We start from the raw sequence: 20,795 nt of genomic DNA, 5'->3' as shown, positions 1-20,795 counted from the left end.
AGATCTTCAATTTTTGCTATAAATTTCGTGAAGATTGAATCGTGAATGCAAAGGTTTTACGGGGGCACCTGCGCGTGGAATTTCTTTAATAATATGTACGTGTTTAATGTATTACTTTTATACTAGTGATACCAGAGTGAAATATTGGTATGATAAAAATCTGCGTTCTCCGCGAAACGCTAGGGGCGGCGTCCAATTGCATTACTGCAAAATACATTTTCTGTTACAAAGAATATTACCGTGATGCACTCAGACAACGGCAAACACGATTTCGAACGCTACGCAATTGACGGGATAAATGTACCGAACACCACAAATACCATCGCTCCCAGACTTATTGTTGGAAATGGCAACGTTGAAATATTACAGCGCTTTCATCATTTTAATAAAAAGGCGGCTGAATATCATTTTCGACTCGTAATTGTGTGAACCGTTCGGTAACTGAACCTTTGAAGAATTCAATCGAATAATTTCACCGCTATCTGATCCGTATCGATTATGTTGTGCATAATTGGATTTATGGAGTCTTCCAGCATAGGATTTTGTTTTTTTTGTTCTTGACGTGACAACGTCTTATAATTCGATGGAGCCGGCTGCACGCACCAAAAAACATGACTCATTGAGGCGTTCCATTTAAGGCTTGAAGTGCAAGCGAGAGCGCGCAACGAGCGACAAAGAGGCACAATCGGGCTCCGCGTTCGGCAGCGTTCGACATCTGTCTCTCTCCTACTTGAGTGAGCGATACATCCGCGTGGTCAGCTGCTATACAATTATACCAGTGATTCTCAACCACTGTTCCGCGGCACTTTTGTGTGCCGCCAAATTTCAAAAGTGTGCCGCCAAATTTTGCGAATATATAATAATGTTAATATTATTAAATTATATCATTTTAAAATAAAAATATTTTAAGCATGAATATATATTTAAATCCACAAAAAAATATATTATAGTATATTTTAGTTTATTTCGTATATTAATATTTTTTGATAAACTATTTATGCAGAGTGTTGTAGTAAGTAAATAATTTTTATCTTTTTGTTTGTGTGCCGCCATTTTTGAAATCGTTAAATATGTGCCGCAACAAAAAAAAGGTTCAGAATCACTGAATTATACAATTACATGTTTTTGTCAAGTATGAAGTTCAGTGAAAAGTGAATGCGGTGTCAATTGTCCATACAAAATATCTATCAAACAAATAAAATTAAAATTTTCTTTTGAAAAATGAAACCATTCCATCAGTATTTTCTTATGACGTTGTCACGTTCAACTATCGTCAGTAAACCGACTTTACAGACAACCGATTTTTTTACGTTTAATTTTAAACATTGTATCTAAACGGACTGTTCACGACGTTGTTACTAAAATTAAAAGAAAAGTTTCATTAGGTAATTAAAAATAGTGATATCCAGCCCCCACTGGGTAACAATTCAGATTTTTTGACTATCCAACCTCGAAGTCAGCTGTCTGATCTTTTATAATAAACATTTTCAGTGTACACAGAATAAAACAATGGGCGACAATGTAGTATGAATCGTACGTACAGACAAAACAAACTTCGTGCATTACATTTTACATAATATCAAAATGTTTGATTGCACTTTTTTTTTATTTGCTAAGATGGGTGGACGAGCTCACAGCCCACCTGGTGTTAAGTGGTTACTGGAGCCCATAGACATCTACAACGTAAATGCGTCACCCACCTTGAGATATAAGTTCTAAGGTCTCAGTATAGTTACAACGGCTACCCCACCCTTCAAACCGAAACGCATTACTGCTTCACGGCAGAAATAGGCGGGGTGGTGGTACCTACCCGTGCGGACTCAAAAAAGGTCCTACCACCAGTGAAAACCATATTCAATGAAATTAAAATTTAATAACACTGCTTCCTCTTAACTATATGTATATATCTGAATATCACTCCACGACCATTACTTTAGAAAGTTTTAATGTGTGTACATTTTCTCAACGAGATGTACGTCGACGACACTTCAAGATCACTTGAATACGCTTCACTTCTCATTACATCGAGCTATTCTCGGTCGTGTTATTTGAACACAGAAACGAACAGAACCTCATAATATTTGTTTGACGGGAACGTTGAGTTTGCGCTTAAAATTTATTCTTGTATTTGTCTATGTTTTACAAAATTCTAATAAAAACGCTGATGCGTGATTGTAATCGACGACGTTCTGTTGTTGTGCAAACTGTACGGATAACTGACTCCCGAATTTCTCTGTATGGAATTTTGTAGACGTTACTGCCGACTGCCGGATGCTAGTGCCATCTGCTAAACTTAAATGAGCCAATTCATTCATATCAATTACACTAAATTTAATAGAAGCTATATTCGTATCGCTACTTTATTCGTATCGCTCAGAAAAATACAGACTTACAATTTTTACATTTGCCAAACATTTTATATGTTTTTTTAACTACGTTCGCCTATACGCATTAGACAATCGTAAAAGTGGACGCTCACTGAACAAACCGTGATCGGTTTACGTAAATAATTATAGTCTGGGCTGTATTCATCTATCTTCTAATATAGACCTGGCTAAAATGAATGAATTTGCAACAATGCCTTTTCGAGTTCGTTGACCGCGACCTGCAACTTCACTAAACCGCCGTGAGCGTGACACTTAACAATTTAATTGTCACTCATTAATCCGGAGGCGACGACTCAAGAGTCGTTTTAATTAAGATCGTAATTCATAGACATTTCATTAGCTGCGAGCTCGCTGTGTTAGCGTTCGCGGTTGTATTATTCAATGTTCCGTCTCTGTCGCTATATCATCAATCACAAACGTCTAGAGCATTGGTTGGGAACACCAGCTGCCCGTCTGGTTGAATCAATCACATCAATGGTACGTCTATTCGCCTCGGGAAGTGCGATCTGTTATTTAAATTCAACATTAATTTTCAAATGTAACCCTGGGTAAACTATTTGATCAAGATTCCCAAAATAGAAGATGTTTATTTTAAAATCTGGCGGATTGATATGGATGTAGTGTTTGTGAGTGTCTGAAGAACCGTCCCTAACCTATCGTCTTTTGGCAAACTATACTGCACTGCACTGCAAATCATACTCGTAGTTTGTGTAGGTCAATGATCTCGCGAGCTACGTTTCATGTGTTCCCGGTGTCCCAACGTCACTCTAATAATAGATAGAAATATTTAGCTTCAATAGATGCACACTGGAATGCGAGAATACCACGCTCATGAATTTTGCATGCGCAATCGTCTAGTGGCTGATTACGAGCACAATACAATACACATCATCAAACGCATTCTCATTGAGTCGGTAGACAATTCCAAACACGGGACAATACCTTTATTCCCCGATATAGGGGTGGAAATCTTACACGCTCTGAAAGTTAAAATAATGTTTAATTAAGGCGTTCCATAACGCCTACGCTGCAACAGTGTGACTCGTTAAACTTTCATTATAATTCGCTCACACAAATCGTTCGTACGTGAACGAATTGTGCTTCACAATCGATCTCTGCGGCGCTCGTGGGCTTTTGTTTGACTTCGACTCCGAATTCAGCGTAATTGCCTTTCAGCCTTTCATTATTCAACTTTATGCAGTCATTACTTGTGTTATTACGAAGGGAGAGCTACGTTATCGTGGGTGGATGCATAAATCGTAATATGTAAATGTGGGAACATTAAATATTGAAAGTTTTATTCGCTTGGTTTCTGGGAGAGCAACTTACAGATTTTACATTATAATTCCTCGTGTTTTTTTCTTTTTACAAAAATTAGTCTAATAAGCGTTTTTCATTTAAACAGATTGAAGATGAAGGAAACCACGGCAACGACGATACACGTCTTTTCATCCTTTCTACCCTGGCTGGGCAACATAAGCCCAGGGTCTCATGCGCACTCTGCAAGGACACTCTGGACGTTTTCGATCGTTACCCATTAGTGGATGGTACCTTCTTCCTCAGTCCACGTCAGCATACCAGCAGCGCTGTTGAGGTAATTATAACTTTGCTAAATTAAAAAAAAACTTAGTCACATATTTCATGACCTAATCTGATAAAAGCATATAAATAAACGGAAGTTTCGCGGCTTAAAAAATCTAATAACTAAAAATACATTTTAGACGTCCCAAATGACTATAAAGACCATATAGGTATGTACTTTGTAACAAAAAAATCATCTCTCAACAACTGAAATGCTTAGGTGACAAATAATATAAATCAACAACTCCACGTTCATCCCCCACAATGTTAACGAAATCTTGGTTTTATTATAAACTTAAATAAGATTCAGTCAAGTTATTTTAAATGTATCAAATGACAGTCTCACAGCGAACGAAACTTCCCGACTTGCCATGATTGTGTAGCAAATTAGAAGAGACGTAGCTAGCACACATGGTTATTTGTTTTTTGTTTGAATAAACAGAAGTCTGTCCCTTGAACGTACTCCCTAATCTATCTATCTATCTAATCTTTTAATTAGATTAAAATTGCAGAGAATTATGTTATTTATTTTATCTATTCCATCAAAGTTTAAAATAATTATCAATCATAAACCAAGACCACTTGTTTTATTGACAAATACATAAGTTAGAAGTGATTAGAGAAATGTATGCTAATGATGTCATTGCCCGCAGGTGAAAGTGGAGGGTCGTACGCAATACTTGACTTGCGTATGTATGGGATGCCTGGAGCGCTGTGACCCAGACCGCACCATTCGCTGCCGATTCTGCGGCCAAAAATGGGACGGGTCCTCGCTTGTCCTCGGTACAATGTATTCGTACGACATCTTCATGGCAACTCCATGCTGTGCCGAGAGATTAAAGGTGAGAATAGCCGTTCAGAAAACTCGTGAAAAGTCCTTTAATATAATTAAACCTTTAATTTATCTAACAATATTTGTTTTCAACTAAAATTTGTGTATTTTTTAACAGTGCAACAGTTGCTACAAGCCGCTTCTGCATCCTCAGCAACGGCTGAACTACTCCGACTACTCGCACCCAGTGACGTGCCCGCAATGCCGAGTTACTGACACGCACTTCGTGAAGCCACTCACTTACTGCTTCACCAAACGGGTTTACCCACTATTCCAGCAGTGGCCATAACAGTCGGCGGTGCCGGGAACCTCTCCCGGCACCTCCCCTGCTTCGGCTGACGTGTGGAACATTGCCCCGTCGCCCCCTCGCCGCGCATCTCCCCCCGCGTTACGTCCAGTCGTCAACACGAGTATGGCTTCTCGTGCCCCGGAACCTGCTGAAGACCACACCAACAAATACCTCAACCCGACTCTGGCTAGCATAACCGAGTCTCTTTCGTTGCTTGGTTTAACTCCGGAAACGCTGGCCATGAGCTTGGGCGAGTCACTTGCTGATCGTTACTTGGCGTCGCTCAGACCGAAACCAGTCGAGCTGCCAACAATGCAGTTGGGTGGTTGTGGAATACCCCGTCGTACTCCTTTCACGACGGAGCCCAGTCTTCAGCTGTTCTCGAACGATTTTATTGACTATCTGAATCAAATCGCGTAATTCGTACGTGATCAGTGCGGGTGTAAAAGAAATGACGCGGCGAATATTGGACTTTTGTGTTGCTATGGTTATTATTACTCTTGAACTTTTATTACGTCATATGACGGTAGGAATATTTTTTGTTAAATTAAGTTGGTAGTATTGAAAATAATTTTATGTGACGGTTTAGATCGTACTATTGATTTTATTTTAATTTTATTCTGCTCTTTGTTGATTAGAAGTTGTTTTTATGGAAAATTGTAACTAGATCTATAGCGATGCCAGAAATTGCATTTTTTTTTTGTTTTCTTTCAATTGGAACTTTTTCGGGAATGTTTTTCCTTCAGAAGGATTCGAGATGAGTTTTTTGATTATTGATTACCTTCGATTTCAGTGATACTGGCCCTATCTGATAGGAAGTTCGAGTGGACTGTTATTTAGTTCAATTTAGTTTATTAATTATGTTTTATTTTAGCAAAATTTTTAACCTAACTTAAGTGTTAAATCATATTTTCGTAGATTGATTGCGATTTCTTTTTGTTTTCTCCCACCAAAACGGCACTTTTTGTGTAAAAAGGGATTTTAAACGGAGAGGTCATATTTTTTTTAAGTGGTTTTCATAATTTGTATTGCTTACCGTCATTTTTCATACCTTAATTTTTAATATTAATCGTAGTGGATTTTTAATTATAAGTCATTGCTGTGTCACCAATAATTGATTAGCAAGTCTTAATATCTATCACTATAAGGTTTCTTATTATATTGTTATTAATCTTATGTTTTTATTTTGTAAACTTAAAAGTTGATGGGGAGTGGTATAGTAAATTGGTAAAAGAGGAAAATCTATGAAGCTCATTGAATTTTTGGTTAATAGTGCCATATAAAAAAAAAAAAAAACTGATGTCTGATATTGAAATCATTGTCTGAACAATTCGCTTCTTCAATGAGAAAAATATATACCATTAATCATTGACATTATGATTTGGTAGATTTTTTAAGTTTTTCTTTTTCATGCATTCTTATCGCTTACTATAATTTAGTGTTAAGAGTTTTCTTATCTTGAATGTCTATTTACCTTTAAGTGGAATATCGCTTTTAAAGTTTACTTAAACGTAAGTGATTTTTCAAATTTACTCAGTAATTATATTGTTTAATGTGAATGTTTTAGGTAAGGTTTTATACATTTGATACTACTCGCAAAGTGATTAAAAGTGATAATTCTTAGTGTTAGATGTGTTAGTTATTTAAAAAAAAAAAAAAAAAAGTGGTGCGGATATAATGGCGGGATTAGCGTTTTTATGTACCGAGCGGATCGGAAACAACTATAAGGCACTGTACATTTACTCTTCCGCTGCTAGTTACGTTGCTTAATTCGGTAGCAAACGTTTTAGATAAATTATTCTATATACGAAATTTCGAAAAAAGAATAATTCGAAAATTTGCAATTTTCACACCTCAGTGCATTGTCTATGAAACATCAGAGTCCTGTATGGTTATCGAGATATTGTTATTATTTTAGATTGATAAGTCACAAAGGAGCATTCACTTTTATATTATATCACAAGTAAATGATTAGCATCAATGAATCTTGTTCTAATAGGGTTTCGGGTGCTCATACATTAATCATAATCGATAGTGTACCGGTCCGCTGAGGCGCATAACATTAGGCGAGAAAACGCGGGAAAAATCGTACAGAACCTTAGGCAATAAATTTTTAATGAAGACTTGACACTTTTATAGGTAAAAATTTTTGCATTATCTATCCTCCTTCGTAACGAAATTAACTGCCATTTACCTTTTTTACTAATAATATAATCAACGAGGATTCTCCTTTGGAATTTTACAAGTGATCAGTAGACTTAAAAAAAGAAGTTTGAATTGCCAAATCACATAACGACAATTTAAACAAAATTCCAAATTTGAATCCTTCATTTAGTGTTTGACTGAATACGAATAACCTATTATTCTACGTAGTTGTTAGCTCATCATCACCAGTCTTCACTAACGTCACGTCGTCACGCCATCCGCATCACTGCACTATTTTATCATCGTCGTCATTCGGCACGGTTTGAGTGGTGGGCAACTGGTATTACTATAGTATAATGGACTGAAATGTACATCTAAAAATTATCCAGGATTTTATACTCTAGGTAACACACAAAACATGAGATTGTGAAATATTAAAAAAAATTCAAAATACTATTAACTTGAATGTACCAAAGAAAATTAATTACCTTTGAAGTACAGCAAGCATTGTTAAGATATCTACTGAAGACAATTTCTATGTATCCTGCTCATATAGACTTATACTATAGTGACCAGTTACCCTGTGTGGTTGTAATACCTCATAAATATTTTAATACATTTATTCTTCGCTTCAAACTTATCTTATAAGTATTAAAAAAAATCGAATAAAGTGACGTAGAACTGTGTAATGTTTAAATAAATAGTTTACACTCATACGCTTCACGATAAAAAAGTATTTATTGAGATGTATAATTGCATATTCTAGTTGTAAACGATAGTACATAATTACAACAGTATCAAAGAAGCCCTAATTATTTTACATTGATACCGGATAGCGATGGCGTTTTATATGTTAAACAATTTTTAATTTTATTAAAGTTCGCTCGTTCTATTATAGATTATAATATATTTAAAAATGTACATTTTAATGTGCGGTATATCCAAGAAAATATTTGAAAAAAAAAATGAAAAAAAAAAAAACGAGCTGTTGTTGGTATATTTAGAAAAATATAAAAAAAATAATCAAATACAGATCATCTGATGGTGTCCATGTACAAATATAAAGTGAAACGTCATCGCTACTCCGGCAAAGAAAGCGACACAAAATATAAGAGTCATATTGTTTAATAGTCTAATACAGAGCCTAAGGATTATAATATTATCAGAGCAACCCTTTATAGATAGATAAGTTTGTTTATACACCGGTACAAAATTATAATAAATACGTACTATTTTGAAAACAAAACAAAAGTTATATAGAAGTCCTCCTAAGCGTCAGAAGGCTATTTATTCTACACATAGATGATTCCTTATTAAAAAAAAAAAAAAACTTTTATGAACAATACGTATTTAGATAAAATAGTAAATTATAGTAAAAAGTTCGTATGGCTCCTAAATTTGGAATCGTTTTAGAGGATATTTACTAAACTACAATTTTTATATCCATATTCCAGTTACAGTGAATAACTTAAAAAAAAAAAGAAAAATCCAAAAAAAATTATTAGTGTTTCTTTATCAATTCGTGTATTTCGATAATTTAATTTCTTCTTTATTGATGTACCTAATACTTGAAAGGTTGTGTGGTGAATTGTTTTAAATATACAATATACGATTTTGGTTAAGTCCCAAGTCTATAAAAATATACAAAATCCTTCGTTTGAATATTACATATTTTAGAAACTTGGTTAATTACTTAATTGTTCATTTTTTTATAAATTTAATTACAAGAACGTTGTCGTATATCTTAGTTTATTTGCAAATTTGTTAAAATTTTATGTATTTATAATATTACGTATTTATTTAGACATCGACTTACAAATTTTCTTCTCGTTGAATTTATTATGATGTAATTTAGTGAATTGCTTAAAGTACAAAAGAAAAAGAATTTGTTACTTTTGCAAATTTTATTAAAATAATAATAATAAATCAAAATACATATTAATCGTAACGCAAATCTTAGATAAACTTTACGAAATAGTTACTGTGAAACAATATGTAGGCCGCGATTGTTTTTCGTGACAAAAACAGACAGTTAATTATTCATTTTGAAAGTTAAATTTTATTTTTTCGTTGTTCGAATTTTAGTAAAGGAAATTGTTACATTATTATTATTATTATTATAAAACTACTGTGTATCTAACATTAACTTTTTAGAATATCAGTGATTTTATCGTGTAGATTATACGCGCTTTGAACATATTTAAGAAGCAACAAATTAATTTGCATAATATACTTTTAATCACGTCGCTTTTGATCGATTTTCTTTTGTAGGCTTTTAAAAAAATAGAAAGTAGGGGTTTCTTTAATTATATAATCTGTGCGAATGGGATGGATGTTTGTGATCGCTTATATCATGTAAGTTTAATCATTGTCATTAATTTCTCATCATTAGGCCGTATTTCCATGGAACTTAGTGCGGTGCCTGCGGAAAAGTGATTTGCGACATTCTGCATAAACATAATGATCTGAAACTCGTCGCCCTGAAGCGATCTATGGAAATAATGGCATATTGATCTTGTCCTCGTGCCAAGCGAGTAATTATTAATGTGTACAATCTGGTCATAGGCGGTGCGCTCTCGCGTTACACTGCGCATAAGGTTTAACCGTTTTATTAAATTTGTAAGACAAACGAAAAAGAAACAAAATCACTATCGGTACTTGTACTGGTCGGATTGATTGCTTTTTTTTATGTTGTCTTTGTTTCTTTTGTCGTAAGTTTACGTGGTACCTTGAAATTTCCGATTTTGGGGTGCAACGCGTTTCTAACTAACGAATGACATTCAAAATCTGAATGTGACCCGTCGTCCACACCCGGCTCAAAAATATTTCAAACGCATTGGCTGATTAACGTATACGGCTGTTATTGGTTAGTGAAACTAAACGCAAAACAAAAAAAAAACGTGTGTTAATTATATTTTGATACTCGGATGTTTTCTACACTAACGTAGTAATTAATCTTTTGTACTGTGTAGATAGGAATTTAATTCACGCTCGATCGCATTTAATAGTTTCGATGGACCAGTTTGGATAATGATAGAATTCGGGACGGCACGGCGTTCAAGCGACGCATAACGGATCGTTCAATTGTACAATAAACTAACAAATGCGATACGACAGTGAAAGGTGGTATATACACTCATTAGCTGCTGAAATCGCAAGACACAAAACCAGTCGTGTGTACTTCTCAAGATTTAAGCCTTGTTGGGACTAGGCGAGTATTTTAGTCGAATACCGGGTAATTTAGTGGCTAAACTCGCTACTCGCCCGAAAAAATAGAACAAAATGGATTGACTTGACTAAATTATTTACTAACCTACTCGACTAAATTTTTGGTGCTCAGACACATTTAGCTACTAAATTACTCGGTACTCGACTAATATACTCGCATAGTCCGAACAAGGCTTTAGAGAACGACAGTTATCTATACATTTTTAGGTGCATGCGCAACTGGCCGGTTTTTTTTCTTTCAGGAAGCAATAATCATTTCGAAACGCAATAATTAAAGGAGTAAATTTGGTGATAATCTAACGAATTCGTTAATGATAATAATTAAGTTATTGCGTGGCAATTAGAGTAACATTTTTTACTACGTAATGCGCGGGGTGCGTCAGGGTATGAGTGTCATAATTTGTAATAACAAAAAAAAAAAACATTTTTGTACTTTCATACACGTAAAAAGTAATTTAGTATTAACTTTTTTTTCTATTAGTACGTAAATGTAAAGCGTAAATGTAATAATCATTTAATATACGTTTTTTTACTAAAGAATTAGATTTAGTATTTTTGTAATAACAAGTCTTATACGTGTATCACGGCGATAATAGACTTGTGAGACCACTTGTTTCGTCGATTATAAGAAGCAATCTTGATAAATGGATATTGTTTTGAGAGTTTTTTATAAGATGAAGTGATTTTTTGGGCTTGCAAGATTCCTTCTTGTCGTGACAAGCAAGGCTAGGTCATTATATATAAACGTGTAAGTCTTTATATTTTATCTGTGCATTTTCAGACCAGATGCTTTTTAAGCGTCAATTGGGGCGATTATTATGAAAGACTTACGTCTAGGTTTAGGCTGTCCTCTCGTACCGCTTTAACAATAATCTTGAGCTTCGTAAATTTCTTAAAGCAACAGCGATAATTCGCTAAGTTGCCTCAACTATTTTATGATTACCTACTAAATGTATGTGTGAATGAATGAATAAGTAGTGTACTTATGTATTTTCTTTCACTGCATGTAGTTTTTTTTTTAATATATATAATAGACGCTGATATGTGACCGTATTAAAATATTTTTATAAAATGATCTCTTGTTCATTTACAATTTTCCACGAAATATGTATGGTTCGAGAGTAGGGTCGGGTCGTTGTTAAGAAGCTCAGAAGGAATGCGCCAATTGAAAAATTAAGTAGGGATCGATAAGTATTTTGTAATAAATTTTATAAGTCTCTATGAATTTTCTATTTAAAAAAAAAACTTTTGTACCTACCATTAAACTATTTTGTTAAGTCGAAATTATTATAGATTGGTCGCCATATGCGTGTATTTTTGTACGTTAAAACACGAAGCCGAAGGAATTGGCACAAAATAAATAAAACACAATAATCTGGTTAAATGAATTTCAAGTTCCATACTATTAGGGTTTTTTAAAAGCTAATAATACGCAATGATAGTGAGCGTTGTATTGTCTGGTAATGTTGGAAGGGCATGACTATATACAGAGGCATTTCAGGAAATTGTAATAAAACTGAGGCGAAAAAATAACATTATGTATTTTATACGGTACCAGATATATCGGCCGTCGCCCGAGCGTAGGCATTCGTGTTATATTACGAATATAGTTTGTAAGTTTACTCTTTAAAAGAGTTTTCGCAGGTAGTAGTTTTAGTAGGCTTAGTGTTTTTTATACCGGCTTGATGTTGCGACAATTATTAATAATGATATCGATAATGGCAGAACTACCGATAAAGCGGCCAACACTGATCAATAGCAGAATGTGTAGTGGGTACTAAACGATATGGGGGGGAGGGGGGTATTAGTTGTTTTCCTTTGTGCGAACAACGCGCGGGCAACATTCCTGCATTCGTGATCTTAACCAAAGTGTTGCTGTTCGCATGCATATCATTTTAATCGAAGCTAGACGATACACTTTTCGGTACAAAATTTTAGTGAAGTTTTTTTTTTTTTAATTTCTATTCGATTTTATATTTAATATTGTTAGACAATTCTCGGTTGTCAGTTTTGTAGTGGAAGTTCGATCCGATCTCCCGCAGCGTAAGCCGTGTCTAGTCGATACCGATGGCTTGTGAATCCATTTTTAAATCATTGTTCCATTACAATCCTGGCGATGAATAATTATTTCAGTTATTTAGCAGAATTATATTATTGTCTAGTATTTCCGATTATGTTACGTTTTATATTGCTTATATTATATATTATGAATACGATGTTTATTAAGTATTTAATAATCATTTGATGAGGACCTAGTCGATTCTCTATATATCACATCTCCCAAAGTACAAATTCCTTGTTGTTTAGTCCAATTTTGTTTCACTGTTATTAAATGAAAATTATTTTAGCGTTCGCCGCCCACCGTGGCTCGCTTCGAGAAGCTATGGGCGGTCGTTGGCATGTCAGTCTGAAAATTAATCTGCGACGTGGCTAATGCATTGTATTAATTATATTGGCATTGAAATGTATGATGCTTAGGTGTAACTTAAATAGAAAAACCTCTTTCCGTATCTGCGCGGCAATTTCGCAGCGATATTACAATTAAGTTAAGCAGCTCTTTAAGTTAAAGTTAGATTTTTTATTTTATAATTTAAGTTCAAGCACATTTAATAACCTACTTGGTAATTTTCGTATATTTTCTTTTTACTAATATTTACCTTTAGACACGTTTTCAGTGGTTTTAATTTTAAGTTACTGACTTGTATCAAACATGCTTAAAAATCATTGTCATATTAACTTACTATTGTTCTAGTGTTATGTAATTGCCTACTACACATTATTCAATCGGAAAGCTAATTTAGCAATGAAAATATTTCAAATGACACTATACCTATGATAAAATACAATGAAACCTTTATATAATAAAAAAAATATAAAAATACTTAATTTGTGTTTTATTTTTCCTTTACCTTATCCTGTCTTTAGTAGTTTTTTTTTAGTTGAACACTAGCGATTTAAGATGTATCTAACCAAATCGACGGAGGTGGCGGCTTGATTTTACCCCTGGCAGCGCTGATGTACACGATCTATATACATTTAACATTTAAACGGCCGTCTGATGTAGTGGTAAGTGACATGGTCACTACACAAGGGGGTCGCGGATTCGAATCCCGCCAAGGGAAGATATTTGTAAGATAAATATAAATGTCTTTCCAGGGTTATGGGTGTATATTAAATATATGTATGTGTATAATAAAAATATTATATTTATTTCCGTTATCTGGTACTTGTAACACAAGTTCTTTACGAACTTAGCACGGGACCAGTTAACGTGGCGTGATTGTTAGTAAATATTTATATTTATTTATATTTGGCGGCCGCTCTCTGTCAATGACAAAATAAATAAAAAAGTACTTTAAAAAAATTAATGATTCACAATCGCTTGTGATCTAAGAGACCAGCCTACAATGAATGAATTATTGAACCCAAATAGTCAAGTCGGTTTATCAATAACTAGCGGACCCGGCGAACTTTGTTCCGCCACACAGTTTGTTTTAAACACGTCAACTTCAAAATTCTACTTTAATTAACCATAGAATATATTACGTTTAGCTATCAGTTGCGTTTTGTTATTCCATATCAGTTGCGTTTTGTTATACCATGTTTTATGTCACGTCCCACGGGAACGTAATAAAAAGTATCCTATGTCCTTCTCCTGGTTCTAAGCTACCTCCTCACCAATTTTCAGCCAAATCTGTTCAGCCATTCTTGAGTTATAAATAGTGTAACTAACCCGACTTTCTTTTATATATACAGTCAAACTTGGATAAGAGAGAGTTCAAGGGAGCACAATCTCATTCTCGCTTATAGAGGTTTCTCACTAACCCGAGTTTCTCGCTAATGCTCCCTCTGAATTTCATTTCGCGATTTTCCGGATTCAAACGCATTCACTATTTTAAGTTTATCACTTAATGAGAGTACTTTAATTTTCCGTTTTGACATGATGCAGAACAGAAATTTCCTTCGCAATTGATTAACGATAAAGTGAGTAAGTCCGACCAACAGGACGGGACACAGGCACACGTGTCCATTCAAAAAAAATGCGATAAAATAACAACGTTATTTAGTTCCACGAAATAAAATAGGTTCAATATTGACGAGAAAATAATTTAAAAACAATGGAAGGAAGTTCCACGAAAGTTAAGAATGAGTCATAAAATAGCAGATGTTAAATTTGTAATTTGTTTTTTCAGTTGTTCCTCCTAAATAGTATAAATAAATAAAGCTCGGCTGTCGCTTATAGAGGTATAGATAAGTAGCAGTCTCACTTACGGAGGTCCATGAGGGAAAAACGACTCTCTCTTACAGAGGTTTCTGTTTCTCTCTAATAGAGGTTTTGGGAGCTTAAAATGACGGGTCCTGGCTATTACTCTCACTTATAGAGTTTTCTCACTTATCCAGTTCTCACTTACCCGGGTTTGACTGTATATAGATTTTACTTCAAACTATAGACATATTGAAATTTTACAAAGCGGAAAACTCAATGAAGTGTCGATATTGTTATCTCGAAATATGAATATGACATAAACGGCGCTGAAAAATAGGTCTCATAATGATGTTGAGCTGAAATTGGGCTTTAGATGAGAGGAGTTTTACTGTCTCTGGTGTACCTACCTGATTTCCATGAGTAACAGTGACCACTACCTTTGAGGTGGGACATGTACTCAATCTTCGAAAGTAATCAAGAAAGCCAAAAAAAAATTATCCCAAAAGCTTTCACCTACGTGTGCTCTTCTTTACAATTTTCAAGAACTAAATAATCTACGAAAATCATTTGAACGGCGTAGTAAAATACTTCATCTGTCGTCGTTTGGGGCCAAATTATAGAATATAATTGAAAATAAATTAGAAAGGGTAAGCCACATACCTACCGCAGACTGTGAGATCGCAGTGCGAATTGACGAAAATAATCATTAAAAATACTAGAATTAATAATAATAACTGGAAACAAATCACGCACGGTCGTCTGGTTCCAATTTATTACCTTGTTATGAGTATCAGAGACTGTTAAACATCCTTTTTTATCTTTAAATATAGTAATACCTATATAGATAACAGACATCCCGATTCGGCAGTAGATTCATTTGCGAAGCAGCTACTCTTGAGTTGTTAAGTTGCGCTCGGGCAGCTGTTAGCAAATCCCACCCGTCCTGGCTGAGCCCTTGCTCGCCCCCACCTGCCCTGGTAAAACTGGAAAGGCCTCCGGGCCACCAGTAATCTCTAAAACATAAAAAACAAAAACAAAGAGCAAACAAATCTGTTGATCATAAATTTCGCCCGACGTGGGAATCGAACCCACGACTATAGCCACAATAGTCAGGACCACTTTTTACTGCCCCACCGAGTCAGTCATTATTTGATTTGCTTACTGATAATCAATTCATATTATTAACAAAGCACCATTTCAATGGTTTCGCTATTGATTCGCCTTCTGTGAGAGCCAATAATTAATACAAAACCATCAGATAACTTTTAGCCTCACCAGTAATCTGTTTACATACGCATTAACAAGACAAATTGCTTAGCTCGGTAGCTACTTTACATGTTCCTTATCTAAATACTTGGGTTAAAACGTACGATTATCTAATGCGGTCACTTAATGCTTATGGCTCTTGTAATTTAGAGGTCTGTCTGTTAATGTTGTCAAAGGGTAACACATAAAAACTTGTAGTAAGTACGTTGTTGGCGGCCATTTTTCCGAATATATTGACGGTTATTTTCACACATAAATTTAAGTGAAAATAAATTAACAGCTTATGGGAAAGAACTAGAGAATGAAAATCTTCTATAATAATGGTTTCTCGGATGGTCGATCAACCTGGTCTTTGATCCAATGTTTTTCGGAACTTTCAAACTTTCAATGAAATAAATGGGCTTACTCTATTGCTTAGTTATTAAGGAGATGGGAGACATAACAACCTTAATACCAGAGAGTTGAAGTCGAAGTTTTACTTTTATTGACGGCTACCCCTACCCTTCGAATTAGAACACGTGAATGCTTCACAGTTGAATTAGATAGGATGTTGCTATCGTTTTCAATAATTCATTGAAATCTATGTGCTTATAAGCGGTCACTGTCGCTTCTGGACATCGGAGATTTACCGTTAAGGACTTTGAACGTTCACTGACTGTATATAATGTATCCAACTAACGGCGTGCGAACTGAAGACCTCACGGGCCAACTTAGGTGGTTACGAGATAACGAACTTTATTGCTGGATGGAGGGCATCTTGTGAGACCGCACGGGTAGAAACCACATCGCCTATTTTTGCCGTGAACCAGCTATGCCTTTCAGCTTGAAGAGCGGGACGCTCATTATACTACAGAATCGAGACTTAGAACTCATGACTCAAGTTGGGTGGCGATATTTTCATCGTTGATATCTATGGGCTCCGGTATCCATTTGTGGACAAGTGTACTGAGAGCTGGTACGCTCATGTAAGTGAAATATATATATATACTAGTTACATAGATAGAACATACTTTATTGCACACCAAAACACAATTAATATTAGAAAACAATCAACAAGCAGATACATTTGTACAATAGGCGATTTTATTGCTAAAAGCGATTTCTTCTAGACAGCCGTTTAATTAACAGAAATTCTGGAAAAGATAAAGATACAGCAGGTATGTTCCGGTGTACTATTAATAATACATTATTAAAAAAATACATATTTACAATAAATATATATATATACCGTTAAATATAATATGAAATCACTATAAAAATAATATAATATATGTCGGCGCAAATATGACTATTTACCTACTGATCATCAACTAATTACTCTGTGATAAGAAATTGATGTTAAACAGTTCCTTTTATTGTAATTTCAATACTTTAAAACGTGTTTGAAAAACGTGTAAACCCGCTCACGTGTTTGAAAAACGTGTAAACACGCTCACGTGTTTAAAACGTGTCAACACGCTCACGTGTACGAAGCCCCATAAATACGGCCGTGCTGTCTAGCACTGATTGATTCGTGTCCGAGCCGTTGTACTGTACGGATATCTCTGTAACGTTGTTATGCTTCTCGTGCAATATACGAAGTTTTCGTGAAGTTCTCGTGAAGTTTTGTTTCGGAAACCCAAACATGAGTCATTCGTCAACAAATTAATGACCGTGACGTCGCAAGGCTGACGTCACACTTTTTAAAAACATTACGGACGTCCCTACTCCGTCATCAGAAGCGGGATCACACGCCGCCTCCGCTCAGCAACAACCTGGTGACCAGAAAACCGTATCGGCGGATAATGACTACCCTCCAGCATCAGCCGATAAGCCTGTACAGTCTGCTTCACAAACCAGCATGGTCGAGCGACGGAATCAACAATCAACTGATCAATGAATACAAAAGATAAGTTTTTTTTTTTGATTACTAAAATTTCACCACAAAATTCATCTGAAGACCATGATATCCTTACACAACGAACAACACCTTACACATTCTTATCCTACCTTCAATAAATCTACGAGAACCTCCGAGAAATCTACGAGAACCTCCGAGAAATCTACGAAAACCTCCGAGAACCCTACAATAAAATCGCATTAATAGTCTCAAACTTACATAGTTACAAGTAACGCAAGTATAACAGATGCGCTACTCAGAGAAACTTTTTATTCCTGCAGATCAATGGGAATCAAAGAAAACCTACGAGAATCAACGAGGCTGGTGCAGAGCGCGCACCGCCCAAGTGGGATCACATGCCGCCTCCGCTGAGCAACAACCTGGAGACCAGATAACCGTATCGGCGGAAGAAGACTACCCACCAGCATCAGCCGATGAACCTCTACCATCTACTTCACAAACCAGGATGGTCGAACAACAAAATCAACAATCGTCATAAGGATAAGTTTTTATTTTTGATTAATAAAATTACGCCACCACATGAGTACCACAGTGTACGCCACCACATGAGTACCACAGTGTACGTCCACTACATGAGTACCACAGTGTACGTCCACTACATAAGTACCACAGTGTACGTCCACTACATAAGTACCACAGTGTACGTCCACTACATAAGTACCACAGTGTACGTCCACTACATAAGTACCACAGTGTACGTCCACTACATAAGTACCACAGTGTACGTCCACTACATAAGTACCACAGTGTACGTCCACTACATAAGTACCACAGTGTACGTCCACTACATAAGTACCACAGTGTACGTCCACTACATAAGTACCACAGTGTACGTCCACTACATAAGTACCACAGTGTACGTCCACTACATAGTGCCACAGTGTACGTTCACTACATAAGTACCACAGTGTACGTCACAATATAAAACTACACAAAATAAGTTACTTTCAAAGTAACATAAAAAGGTAGACATTCCATTGTTTCAGATGGACTCCAAGAACTCTCTGGTGATACACCATACATGGGCGGCTGGTGCAGAGCGCGCACCGCCTGTCAGTATGGCCGTGTCGGCGCAAATATGACTATTTACCTACTGATCATCAACTAATTACTCTGTGATAAGAAATTGATGTTAAACAGTTCCTTTTATTGTAATTTCAATACTTTAAAACGTGTTTGAAAAACGTGTAAACCCGCTCACGTGTTTGAAAAACGTGTAAACCCGCTCACGTGTTTGAAAAACGTGTAAACCCGCTCACGTGTTTGAAAAACGTGTAAACCCGCTCACGTGTTTGAAAAACGTGTAAACACGCTCACGTGTTTAAAACGTGTCAACACGCTCACGGGTACGAAGCCCCATAAATACGGCCGTGCTGTCTAGCACTGATTGATTCGTGTCCGAGCCGTTGTACTGTACGGATATCTCTGTAACGTTGTTATGCTTCTCGTGCAATATACGAAGTTTTCGTGAAGTTCTCGTGAAGTTTTGTTTCGGAAACCCAAACATGAGTCATTCGTCAAGAAAGTGATGACCGCGACGTCAGCGGTGCTGACGTCATACTTTTTAAAAACACTACGGACGTCCCTTTTCCGTCATATATAATAATAATAAATCAACAGTATGGACAAAAGATAAACAAGCAAACAACACTAGGCGAATAAGTAATGTTCTTTCATATAAAGCAGTTTAAAGTTGAAGCACTTCACACTGCATCCGGCAAAGCATTCCACAATCGAACCGCCTGGATGGTGAATATCAAAGAACGATGATGATTACGCCGGCATTTTCAGTCTCAGGCTATCTGATGACCTCAGGGAAAAATTTATTAGGTTATACATAATCTTAATATGAGGCCTTGTCTCAATTACATTAGGATTAAGTCCATACTACAGAATACTGATACAAAAACTTATGTTCAATATTATGTATTACAATGATACGACTTAATGGAAATTCGACAATCATAAAGCGGAGGGTTGTAAAGTTGAGGTCGGCTGCTAGACCTCGGGGGTGCGTTATCCTGATCCGACACACAGCATAAAACTCTTTTATTACGTTTTAGCCCCCGTATGTGGGTACGTCTCTATAAAACTTATAGTTGATTTCCCTGTCTATATTTCGCTTGATGAATACAATACTTACAAGTTATTGGTGCATTTCTATTGCGTTTAAAATATTTTTTGTCTACGAATGCTATGTTTAAATCTAATTTCATAAAAGTTTTTAGAGTTGAATAACTTCTGGGGTCTTCTAAAAATAAACGTTTTTGTCAAAAATATTTGAATGAGAATCACGCCTAATACTAAGTGGTTACTAGCGGCTTATAGGCCATCGATATCACAGCCCATTTAGATATGGGGCCTAAATCCCAATGTAACTGTATAACAGTTGCAAGCCGTTGTTTCTTCGAGATAGCCGTATAGAGAATGGTAGAATCTAATTCCTTAGACGTCTTTTACAATTCCGACGGGAAGATAAAGGGTGCTATTCTAAGCTTTGACTAAGGTGCGACACAGTTGATTATAATGTCATCATAGTCGGTTGCTCTGGGCAGAGCAGTCCTGGTCATGTGGAATTCTTGTTCTTAAAGCCTTGACAGATGTTTTCCATAGTATGCGAACTGAGGCTTGGCGCACGCACTCGTTAAGTGGAGTTTCAGTAAGGTCTTTCACCTGATCAGTCCAGCGCATTCGTTCACGAGATCTCTTACCATTGACGATATAATTTTATTTAGGTAAGGATAAATTTAACGGCCGTCTGGTGTAGTGGTAAGTGACATGGTCACTACACAAGGGGTTCGCGGGTTCGAATCCCGCCAAGGGAAGATATTTGTATGATAAATATAAATGTCTTTCCAGGGTTATGGGTGTATATTAAATATATGTATGTGTATAATAAAAATATTATATTTATTTCCGTTATCTGGTACTTGTAACACAAGTTCTTTACGAACTTAGCA

At 35.8% G+C, this 20,795-nt stretch overlaps 2 protein-coding genes across 2 annotated transcripts in view; both read left to right on the top strand.

The window, feature by feature from the left end:
• Positions 1 to 8,257, top strand: part of heca (hdc homolog, cell cycle regulator) — a 71,696-nt gene extending 63,439 nt beyond the window's left edge. The window contains exons 3-5 of the mRNA XM_028182256.2: positions 3,793 to 3,981; positions 4,622 to 4,810; positions 4,919 to 8,257. Of these exons, the coding sequence (XP_028038057.2) occupies positions 3,793 to 3,981; positions 4,622 to 4,810; positions 4,919 to 5,089 (549 nt within the window). The 3' untranslated portion in view covers positions 5,090 to 8,257. The remainder of the gene's footprint in view (positions 1 to 3,792; positions 3,982 to 4,621; positions 4,811 to 4,918) is intronic.
• On the top strand, positions 5,213 to 6,710 carry LOC149501763 (uncharacterized). The gene has a single exon (XM_089731865.1). The coding sequence runs from the start codon at positions 5,213 to 5,215 to the stop codon at positions 5,507 to 5,509; it is 297 nt and encodes a 98-aa protein (XP_089587991.1). The 3' UTR covers positions 5,510 to 6,710.
• Positions 8,258 to 20,795: the final 12,538 nt, after the last annotated feature.

This window comes from Bombyx mandarina, chromosome 12, assembly GCF_030267445.1.
Source record: "Bombyx mandarina strain Sakado chromosome 12, ASM3026744v2".
NCBI lineage: Eukaryota > Metazoa > Arthropoda > Insecta > Lepidoptera > Bombycidae > Bombyx > Bombyx mandarina.
Note: the sequence above shows the minus strand (reverse complement) of the source record. Positions and strands in the feature narration are given on the sequence as shown.